Here is a 12,150-nt window from a genome sequence, read left to right as displayed (position 1 = left end):
TCTCTCTCTCTCTCTCTCTCTCTCTCTCTCATCACTTATTCTTCGCACCGCATCTCTCGTCTTCCATTTATTCATTTTACTCTCTCTCTCTCTATCTCTCTCTGTGTCTCTTTATCCAAATTAAAGAAGTCATTCTCTCTCTCTCTCTCTCTCTCTCTCTCTCTGTGGATTATTAAATAAATCGTTCTCTCTCTCTATCTCTTTATCTGAATTAAAGAAATCGTTCTCTCTCTCTTTGTGTCAGTCTACTCTCACCACCTTTTTCTCTTATCTCTCTCTTTGCCTCCTCTTATCGTTCTCGCTCTCTCTCTAGTCACCCCTCTCTCTTTACCTTGTCTCTCTATTCTCTTATCCACATCTCTCTCTTTCTCTCCGCCCTCTCTCTGTGTGTCTCACTCACTCTCTCTCTCCGCCCCCCTCTCTTTCTGTTCTCTTATCCTCATCCCTCTTTGCCTTATTCACTCTCCGCCCCCCCCCCCCTCTCTCTCTCTTTCTATTCTCTTATCCTCATCTCTCTTTGCCTCACTCACTCTCTCTCCGCCCCCCACTCTCTTTCTATTCTCTTATCCTCGTCTCTTTATCTCACTCACACTCTCCGTCACCATCCCCCCCCCCCCTGCCCCTCTGTGTCTATTTTCTGATCTTCATCTCACTTTGACTTTCTCTCCGCCAGGCGCAAGGTAGCCCATCCAGCTTGCTGGGAGTGAAGAGTGAAAATTAGTAACCTGCTTGCAGCTCCACACTTGACCACGTTAACTGTTAGGCAATTTATGAAGTGGACAATTGATTGTGACTTTCTGATAATGTGTCAGTTCTTTCTTCTGACAGAATAATCAGTTTAGTGATTACTGGCAATGACTGAATGGTGATGACCACCACTTTCACAAACCAGTCAGCAGACACTGATTTTTTTTCTTCAAAATACTAAAGCTGCCATCCAGATATGTATCGTGACTGTTATTCGCTTCCATGTGTGTGATTGACTGAATCAGTGTGTGTCAGTGGAGTACTTGCACAAGCTACAATAGTTGAATCCTTTGACACGCTACAGTTTCTCCCAGACTTTCCAATGGTCAACACAGGTTAGTGAGCAGCATGCCAATGTATTATACCGTGCTAGAAATGCATTTTGCGTGTTGTGCTAACTCTGTGAAAATTAGATTTAGTGTGTTCAAAATGTGTCAGAATGCATGTGTTAACGAAATGGTGATAAGCATGCTGACTTTTTCGAACAGGTATCCTGAAAAAAAAAATCGGATGTTCATATTCGAGTTTCCTATTGTTTTGAAGCTAAGACTATATTCTTTAAAACCGTACTGTTAATAAAACTATTGCAGTGACAAGCAACATGTTATCAGATGTTAAAGAAGATGTGTTGTTTTCTCTCTGTGGCTGCTGCCATCACTCGGCACAGCACTCAACACTCTGCTGGTCTTTCTCCCTCCCAACAGCTGGTAACAGCTAGAGGCGCGACATGGAAGAGCACCCATGGCGCTTTGCCTTTCCTTCCCGAGTTGAACGCGGGGTCAAGTTCGCTATTGCGATGAACTAAAAGTTAAGCGCTGAACACGTGTGCACCATCACTGATCACCACTGACCACCATCACTATTTATCACCACTGACCACCATCACTGTGTATCACCACTGACCACCATCACTGATCACCACTGACCACCATCACTGTGTATCACCACTGACCACCATCACTGATCACCACTGACCACCATCACTGTGATCACCACTGACCACCATCACTGATCACCACTGACCGCTATCACTGTGTATCACCACTGACCACCATCACTGTGATCACCACTGACCACCATCACTTTGATCACCACTGACCATCACTGTGTATCACCACTGACCACCATCACTGTGATCACCACTGACCACCATCACTTTGATCACCACTGACCGCTATCACTGTGTATCACCACTGACCACCATCACTGATCACCACTGACCACCATCACTGTGACCACCACTGACCACCTTCACAGATCACCACTGACCACCATCACTGTGATCGTCACTGATCACCACCATCACTGATATCACCACAGATTAACATCAATGTGATTAAAATTGACCATCACTGTAATCACCACTAGCCATTACCACTGTGGTCACTGACCATCACCATTGTGATCACCTCTATCATATCTGTGATCACCACTGACCGCTATCACTGTGATCACCACTGACCATCACTGTGATCACCACTGGCCATCACTGTGATCACCTCTGACCAACATCACTGTGATCACCACTGGCCATCACTGTGATCGCCACTGACCACCATCACTGATCACCACTGACCATGACTGTGATCACCATGACTGTGATCACCACTGACCATCACTGTTATCACCACTGACCACCTTCACTGTGATCACCACTGACCACCATCACTGATCACCACTGTCCACCATCACTGTGATCACCACGGACCACCATCACTGATCACCACTGACCACCTTCACTGTGATCACCACTGACCACCTTCACTGTGATCACCATTGACCACCATCACTGTGATCACACTGACCACCTTCACTGTGATCACCACTTACTGCCATCACTGATCACCAATGACCACCATCACTGTGATTACCACTGACCACCTTCACTGTGATCACCACTGACCACCATCACTGTGATCACCACTGACACCTCCACTGATCACCGCCGACCACCATCACTGATCACCACTGACCATCATCACTGTGATTACAACTGACCATCATCACTGTGATCACCACTGACCACCACCATACATACCATCACGGTGATAATCGCTATTACCCCATCGCTATGACCGCTATCACTGTGATCACCACTGCTCTGAGCACTGCTTGTCCTGCATTGATGGCCTTCCTCAGAAATAGTCAAGCTGCTTGTGTGAAGTTTGTTGGTTTTTTAAGGGGGTGGTGAGTGATCTTTGTTTTTCTGACTCTGGATTGTTTTCGGAGCAAGACTGTGCACTTTGCGCGGTTTGCGGTTTACAAGGGGTTGAAAAATGATTTTGTGAGTTTTTACCATCCCTATCTGCATTCACATTACTCCATTGTCTTGCAATGGACGACAGAGACTTTTGGTTGATGAGCATAGGGTTTAACATGAGTCACTTTGACTATTACGACGACTACCGGCTGTCTGTGCCAGATGAGAGCAGCCAGATGGAGAAGGCGTACCAGCAGAAACTGATGTACTACCTGATGGGCATTGGAGGTCTGGTGGTCTGCAGTTTTGGCATGGTAGCCAACGGTCTGTCTGTCGCGGTGCTGACCCGGAGGTCAATGAGGTCGTCCACCTACACGTACTTGGCGGCCCTTGCAGTGTGTGACTCCCTGGTGTTGGTCTTCACGTTCCTGCTGGTCATGAAGGACGCCAAGACTCACGACGCCACAGACAGTTTGGACCACATGTACAATATTTATTTCCCCTATGTCCACCCCACCGCCATCATCTTCCAGGTAACGTCCATCTGGTTGACCCTGGCCTTCACGGTGGACCGCTACATCATGATCTGTCACCCGTTCAAGGCGGAGAACATGTGTCGCAGGAGTCGGGCTCGCAAGGTGGTGGTGGCGCTGTACGTTGCCGGCACTATCTTTTGCATCCCCAAGTTTATGGAGTACCACACCCAAAAGCACGAACTGTCCATGCTGAATGCCACCGAGGTGATCTATGTCATTGACATGACAGAACTGGGCAAGAACGAGATATTTCGTGAAATTGTGCATTCGTGGATGTACTTAATCTGTGTATGTGGTCTTCCTTTCGTCACTCTCGTGGTGCTCAACGCCTTCCTCATCCACGCGGTGCGGATGTCCCGGCTGAAAGGCAAAGAGCTGAACGCTCGGGAAAAACACCGGAATGACACTACGGTGATGCTGATCGGCGTCATCATTCTGTTCCTCATCTGTCAGGGCCCGGCCCTGGTGTCTCGCATGATCTACGCCTTCAAACCTATGGACAGGATCTCCCTGGCTGACTTCACACTCAACGAGGTGGCCAACTTCCTGGTCATCCTCAACTCGGCCATCAACATCGTGCCCTACTACTTCTTCGGCAACAAATTTCGCAAGGAGTTCTGGACCCTTTTCTGCAGCTGCCTGTTTGACCGGGACGAACTCCGCAGGCTGGTTCGCAGCAACAGCATGTCCGTGGACCCAGGACGGCGCTGGAGTGTGGCCAGCAACGTGTATGAACTGAACGGCTGTGGGGGGTACCTCAGGACTGGTAAGAAAGGGCTCAATGGGAAGGTGTTCCGTCAGAACAGCATAGAAACACCCCTGATTCGACACACGGGGGTCGGGGGGAGTGGGGACCGCTCGTTCCCTATGTGTGCTGGCCGCTGCCTGGCCTCTGATCCCTCCTTGACCTCCAGTCAGCAAAGGTCATACTCCGCCCTCAACGATGAGCATAGGCCTCAGTTCAAACAGGTCAAGGTGACGGTCAAGGTCTCTTACCAGGATGCTCCCCAAACCGGTGTGTAAATGGAGGCTCTGTTGCTTGAAACTTGATCACTCGTCTTTCGGCTGAAATATTGTTTTGGCGATCTTCAAAATGTGTTCAAAACACACACACACACACACACACACACACACACTCTCTCTCTCTCTGTGTGACACACACATGCGCGCGTGCGGCGCGCGCAATCGTACACTCATACGTACATTTGCGCATGCGCACGAATGCTTAAATGATTTCAACATAATCTGCAAACCGATCTGTATCTGACTTGCAATTACACACGTCAAATCCCAATAACCAAGAAAACAAGAGCAGATGACCAATGTTTCAAGCAAAAAATGAATTTAATAAGTTTACATTGCAGACGGGGAAATGATTTAAATGCACACACAAGCACGTGCACACGCACATATACACACCTTGCCAACACGACCGACATGCTGTCTTTCTCTGCCTGTCTGGCCCATTAATCTATCAAGGGACGTAATTCATTTATTCCTTTACATCCGTACTAAAGACACCTATAAATACACAGGTCTCACAGTGTGTGGGTGTTGTTGCTGTTGTGTCTATGTAAGCTCTGTTTTCTAGCATCTGTTCCCCATGTATCAGTAGATTTGTGTCTTTGCTTTGTTTCTTGTCTGTTGTGCTTTGACCATGCCAAGCGGCGCATTATTATAATGCATATCCATTCAGCTGCCCATGTGTTTGTCAATCGGCTCACGGAGCAACTCTCGCCCTCTGTCTCTCCTTTAAAGAAACAAGCGTCCGCCAGGTTCCTCCCCTTTCTACATAGTTAGCATTAACAACTTGTAACATTTGAACTCCGATTTTGCCATTGTTTTAATTGTAACACATAGCAGTTTTAAGCAGTTTGCAACACAGTTTAGAATATGCAACTTGTGAAATTTTTGGTACTGGATTTAAAGCAATTGCTTGTAATGTATAACTGGAATTTTACAACATTTAACACATGACACTGAATTTTAGCCACTTGTAACACATAACACTGAGAGTTAACGACTTATGACACGACACTGAAATTTAACAACTTGTAACACGTGACACGCTTCTTGTTTCCAGGCAACATGGTTATCACTGTGAAAAAGAAATGACCAAAAAACTAAATCGTTCGTGATGTCCTGTATCAGTTCACCAGAGAGACAGGCGGAACGTTAGAACAATAGATAGATATGCAAGCAGACAGACAGAGGTGGAGGTGGTTTGATTCATCGTTTTGTATTTTACTCTATCGCATCGCATGATATCGTATTGCATTGTATTGTGTTTTGAAAGGTATGGTAATGGATAACATAGCATTACACGGCATTGCACAGAACATGTATTACATCGACGCACATCAGCAGACGTCTTTCTGTGTAAATCAGCATGAATGGTTTCTACACCAGTGTCTCAAGGACCGCTCGTGCAATGCCATGGCTTCTTGAGTCTCTCTCAGTGGATGCAGCACGGGGAACTTCGGTTCATTATCTGGCCCCAAAGGTCTAGAACACTGACACCGAGCCTAGGGGGGGATGGGGTTTCCTGCTCGTGATTTACGTCAGATAGGGATGTTGTCTTTGGTCAGGTGCGTTGAACACCGCCTGCATGGACATGCTGTGTCTGTGGTGCGGGCTTCGTTTCTGTGCAGTCGGACCGTGCAGGCTCCAGAGAGGGTTGGGGTGGAGGGGAATTTACTTAATTAGCAAAAGGTCTAGTGGGCAATGAAGAAATGACTTGCACACGTGCATGTATGTGTGTGTGTGTGCGCGCGCGCGTGCTTGTATGTGTGTGCGTGTGTATTTTGTTTGTATGCATCTGTCTGACACGGACAGTGGGGAAAAACAGGGCAACACTGGCAAAAAGTGCACAGCCGGATATCGGCAACTGGATCAACAAGTGCAGAAGTCACTGTTGCTTGCAGGAATATTGACACAGAACCTGCCATTCAGTGAACAGAGGCTTGCCCACGCCATGTAGTGTCCACACCATGCAGTGTCCACACACCAGTGTCTACACCAGGCTGTATCCACACCATACAATGTCCACACCATACAGTGCCAACACCATACAATGTCCACACCGTAAAGTATCCACACCAGGCTGCATCCACACCAATCAATTTCAAACACCTTACAATGTCCACACCATACAATGTCCACACCATATTGTGTCCACACCAGTACATGGACCACACTGCCAGCCCATTGTGGTCACTATGAATTACCACAGCTTCTTCCATTGCTGATACAGTGCTTGGTGTTCTCACCGACAACCACATCAGGACAACACACCCATGACCACAGTCATGGAAGAAGACGAATAAGAAGAACGGCAACTCACACGCTCAATCATTTTGACTCACTTGTTTAAACAAAGTGAGTCAATGTTATAACCCAATTGTCTGTGTGTGTGCGTGTGTATGTCTGTGTCCATGGTAAACTTTAACATTGCCATTTTCTCTTGAAATACTTTGTCTGCCAACACCAAATTTGCATTAAGCATAGTAAGAACACAATCTTCAGTCATGCAAATGTTAAGTTGTAAATCTTCCGAATTAAGCTGTATTTCCGGATTATGAATAGTTTATTTCGTTGAGGCTCGATCCGGATCCAAAAGCACTATATTACCACTTCCCATTTGCCGGAATATTTGCTGTGTTTGGTAAGAAGACGGCATGACTTCGTTTTTTATTGTTCGCAATTAAAAGAAAAATACAAAATCTGGACAGAACACATAGAGTGACACAACTACACCATCAACATGTTCATTGCGTATGAATATCCCAATGTGGATACTGAATTAATTAGAATGAACATAAAAGAAGAATTCAATCGACACTGAGTTTTGGTCAGCCTTGTCTATGCTGGTCTGTGCAGATCTGGTTTTTGCTTGTTCGCAATTAAAACAAAAGATACAAATTCTGGACAGAACACATACAGTGACACTAACTACATCATCGACGTGTTTACTGCAAATGAATATTTTATAGTCGATACCGAATTAACTAGAATGTATATAAAAGAGAAATTTAATGAACCGTGTTGTAGTTTCTGCCAGCTGCATGTGAGCACTTTCAACAACGACCTCCGCAGATGTGGAGAAAGCGGATACATGTTGCGGTGCGCTTGCGGCGATGGCAACGTCTCCTTTACTGCGGACTTGAAAGAATTTCATAAATGCTCGAGATATACCAAAATAATATGGTTTAAACGGCGTCATCACCTCGAATACCGTAACCGATTTATCACGCTAAAAACAACGACAGGGTTTAAAATTAATTTTGAGACGTCATTTGGATTAGCGTTGTGAATAAGACTATTTTTTCTCACCTGAACATGCTTGGTTCGAATCCGATTTATGGCTTTTTTTTAAAACCCAATGTTGTATAATATCAAATATGGAACACGTTAAATTTTTAATTTTTATTTTCTTTAAATCTTATTTATATATTAAAAAAAAAAAAAAAATTAAGTGTGTTTCACAAGTGGGTCTTGAAGGCCGTGCCTCTCTTGTTAAAATATTGAGTAAGGTTTTACGTGTATCAGACACACACACACACACACACACACACACACACTCTCTCTCTCTCTCTCTCTCTCTCTCTCTCACTTTGTGATATTTTTGAGATCTTATTATAACTATCATTATATCTTATCTGTTTATTTTCCTTGTGACGAGCCTGAAGACGAATTTCTATACTCTGTTCAGACAATAAAGTGACTGCTTGATTGATTGATTGATCTGAAACTTTTTTTTCTTTTTTTTACCATACTCTTGGGGTGCGTATCGAAAGCTAGGTATCATTTGCGTGGAGAAGAACTATCGGTTGTACAGATCCATATATGTGTAGAGTTTGGGGGTGGGGGGTGGGATTGTCTGACGCATAAACCTGGAGTGACATTTCAATTCAGGGATGTATGATGTTCAGAGGAACACTTCTACTCTGCATTTTACATTTAAGCATGCTGAAACACTGTGACAATATGAAATCAGTATGATATATGGTGGGGTTTTTTGTTGTTGTTTTTTTGGTTTGTTTGTTTGTTGTTGTTTTTTTCCGGGGGTTTCGTTGTTTTTTTGGTTTTGTTTTTGGTATGATACCCGCACAGACATTCTGAAAGTTCTTCCGTTTGTTATCGGGTTGCTTTGAAACCGACGGCGATAATAATCATGATTTTGTTCTTTCCTTACTTCACAGTGTCATGTTTTTAATGCAGACCTCACCTTGTCAATGACGTTGATTCTTCCAGTATCACAGCAGTCAAAAAAATGTGCGTGCCGTGTGCATTTATGTGGACAAGAAGTTTTCAGAGCACGGAAAAACTCCAATACTGACATTTTATTCCACATAAAATGTCTTTGTGCATTTAAAAAAATTTCCATGTGTCCATGTAAAACAGAATTCTGCAAACAATGTGTTCTGTTCAAACTGTTCCAGAGGTTTTGATATTCTTTTGTTGTTTTTTCCAGATATGTCGATCATGTCTTCCCTAAATTATTGACATTTTTCGTAAAGGTTGTTCCACTTATGGTTTTAATTATATTCTTATTGTTTGTTTTAGTGGATCGCGTGAACGCACCGGTACACTGAGAGAGAAAGAGAGAGAGAGGGGGGGTGGGGGGTGGGGGGGGGGGGGCGGCGGGGGGGAGACAGACAGGCAGAACATCATGCTTGCGCGCATTGCTATTCGCTGTGCACAGAAACAGACACTGACATCGGCATGGTCAGTGTCAATTCTGGATTACCATCACCATGGTGATGTCAAATACTTACATGGCGGCCGTCTTGATTATCATCACACATGGTGATGTCAGACAGATGCACTACGTTGCCTGACTGATGCTTCTGCTCGTTCATTGTCAGAGAGCCTTCCTTCATTCTTTCAGAGAGCCTTCTTTCATTCTTTTATATGTTTCTTTGGTTGCTTGTTTGAATTATTGAATATTTCATTTGTTTCATGACACTTTGATTTTCTCAAAGCTGTTATATGATGTTTATCTTTCCAAAAACACCGAAAGAAAAGAACGAAAGAAATAAACGCGATTATTCAATGTTCAGTGTGTGTGTGTGTGTGTGTGTGTGTGTGTGTGTGTGTGTACAGGCATACACAGAGTGTAAGAAGTGAGTCCCAGTGCAGTGTTTTCTCTGTGCAGTAATATAGAATAAGGCCATATAGAAAGTAGATCCTCGTTTTAGGGCGCCCGTTACACGGAAGGGTTGCACTATTCCAGATTGTTATCGTGATACACCAATTCCAAAAGCATTTTTAAGGTTGTGTTCTAAAGAGCGTAGCTGTGTTCCGGGGAGGTTTTTTTTTTTTTTTTTTCGTAAACTGATGGCAGACTACAGTTGTCTGACGAGCGTGGACGAGGACGATGACGAAACCTTTTTATTTTGTATTTGTATTTCTTTTTATCACAACAGATTTCTCTGTGTGAAATTCGGGTTGCTATCCCCAGGGAGAGCGCGTCGCTATACTACAGCGCCACCCATTTTTTTGTATTTTTTCCTGCGTGCACTTTTATTTGTTTTCCTATCGAAGTGGATTTTCCTACAGAATTTTGCCAGGGACAACCCCTTTGTTGCCGTGGGTTCTTTTACGTGCGGTTTTTCGTCTCATCCGAATGACTAGCGTCCAGACCACCGCTCAAGGTCTAGTGGAGGGGGAGAAAATATCGGCGGCTGATCCGTGATTCGAACCAGCACGCTCAAATTCTCTCGCTTCCTAGGCGGACGCGTTACCCCTAGGCCATCACTCCATTTGTGTAGATTGTGAATAACAGATCAACCCTTTATTTTTGTAGATTGTGGACAACAGATAAACTTTTTATTTATGTAGATTGTGCACAACATACGAATCCTTTATTTATGTAGATTGTGGACAACAAACCTTTTATTTATGTAGACTGTGGACAACAGACAAACCTTTTATTTGTGTAGATTTTGGACAACAGACAAACTTTTCTTTGTGTAGATTGTGGACAACAGACAAACCTTTTAATTAGGTGATTGTGGACAACAGACAAACCTTTTATTTGTGTAGATTGTGGACAACAGAGAAGCCCTTATCTACATAGATTGTGGACAACAAACAAATCTTTTATTTATGTAGATTGTTGACAACAGACAAACCTTTTTATATAGATTGTGGACAACAGATAAACCTGTGTAGACTAAAGTTCCATCTTATTCTCCACTCTACCATCCGCACCGTTTCAGTTGGGGGCAGACCATTTGCGCGAAACATCTGAAAGCGCGATTCCGAGAGAGCGTACTTTGAAATGTCGAAAACTGCGACCTAGGGCAGACGAAAGCCTTACCACTTTGTCCGCAAGCGCTGGTAACCTACCGTGTACCCCCCTCCCCCTCACACCCCCTCTCCCCCACCCCACCCCCTCACCACCTCCCCGTTGCCTTGACTGGTCTTATAATGCTCTTGGGTGTGTGCTGAACACATTTCTACATGTCTCTAGATGTGCAAGCACATACCTTGACATAAGGGTACCAGGAAATCAAGGCAAGCTGAATTTCAAAATCTGACAAAGCAGTTAGAGTATATCATGTGCTGTCGTTTTTGATCGAGTCTATTCTGTTCGACTGAATACGCAAAAAGGAAATATCCTCATTAATATTTTTTCACAGTTAAGGCCTGTATCGGTCTGTAATACACAATCTTTGAAAAAATTATGAAAAATAGTTCGGTTTTGTTGTTTTATCACTTCAGTATTACTCTTTTTGAAATTGTTTTCACACAGAGGCATACAGGGGTCTTATAGTAATTATCTCTTCATGTTTCAGTGAAGTTTAACCCTTTTGGTAGTTGCATTGTTCGATTTCTCTCTCCTGGCTCAAAATGTAGTTTTGCCAACAGTCGCAAAATTGTGTGTTTCCTTTGGCTAATCGGTGTCATTGTCTCCTACTGCAGGATACAATAAAGACTGAAGTGAAGACTCTTAGTTTAAAATACATTGCGTATGTCGTGCAAATAAGCAATATTAGTCAGCAAACTTAAGTTTACCCCCCGAGCACCCACCACATCCAACCAATCACTTACAGAAAATTAGCAGACTCGTTTTAAAGTGGGATCTTGTTTAATGTTCCGTCACACATACTGGTGATTGTAGAGGTTTTTAAACCGATTTACAGTGTCTTCGGACGATTATTTTCGATATGAAGCCACACGATCTGGCGACTTAATGCAATTGTGAAGTAACTGATAGGCCAACTTAATGTCTTTCAATGCAACAAGACCAGGTCCAACAAGCAGTTAAGAATTTAAATGTGTGAATTTTATTTTGCAGCAAATTTAGAGTGCGAATTTTCTGCAGTAGATGACTATTAGTAGACAGTTTCGGGTGTTATGGTCTATATTTCCATTTGCTTTGTGCATATGCTGAAGTAAACTTGCGATGCTAGAAGAAGAAAGAAGAAATGGCGTCAATAAACAGAAAGCATGAAACTGTGGGAGTCCCAAGTAAGCATTATACCTTTTAAGGATTCGACTGAAGAGTCTTCCGCCTGTTTTTCTAATTACAAGGGGTTGCAGTTCCAGTCAGAGAAGCTACAAGATATAGCCAGATGGAGACAGCTGGAACCTGCAAATTCCCCATATCGCATGGAAGTTGTCTGCTTGCAAGTTACTTGGGACCAAAGCCCAGAGCAT

General features: G+C 43.8%; 1 protein-coding gene across 1 annotated transcript; it reads left to right on the top strand.

The window, feature by feature from the left end:
• The first annotated feature begins 3,123 nt into the window (after positions 1 to 3,123).
• On the top strand, positions 3,124 to 4,506 carry LOC143299564 (FMRFamide receptor-like). Its single transcript, XM_076612849.1, has one exon. The coding sequence runs from the start codon at positions 3,124 to 3,126 to the stop codon at positions 4,504 to 4,506; it is 1,383 nt and encodes a 460-aa protein (XP_076468964.1).
• The last annotated feature ends 7,644 nt before the right edge of the window (positions 4,507 to 12,150 follow it).

Source organism: Babylonia areolata, chromosome 25 (genome assembly GCF_041734735.1).
Source record: "Babylonia areolata isolate BAREFJ2019XMU chromosome 25, ASM4173473v1, whole genome shotgun sequence".
NCBI lineage: Eukaryota > Metazoa > Mollusca > Gastropoda > Neogastropoda > Buccinidae > Babylonia > Babylonia areolata.
Note: the sequence above shows the minus strand (reverse complement) of the source record. Positions and strands in the feature narration are given on the sequence as shown.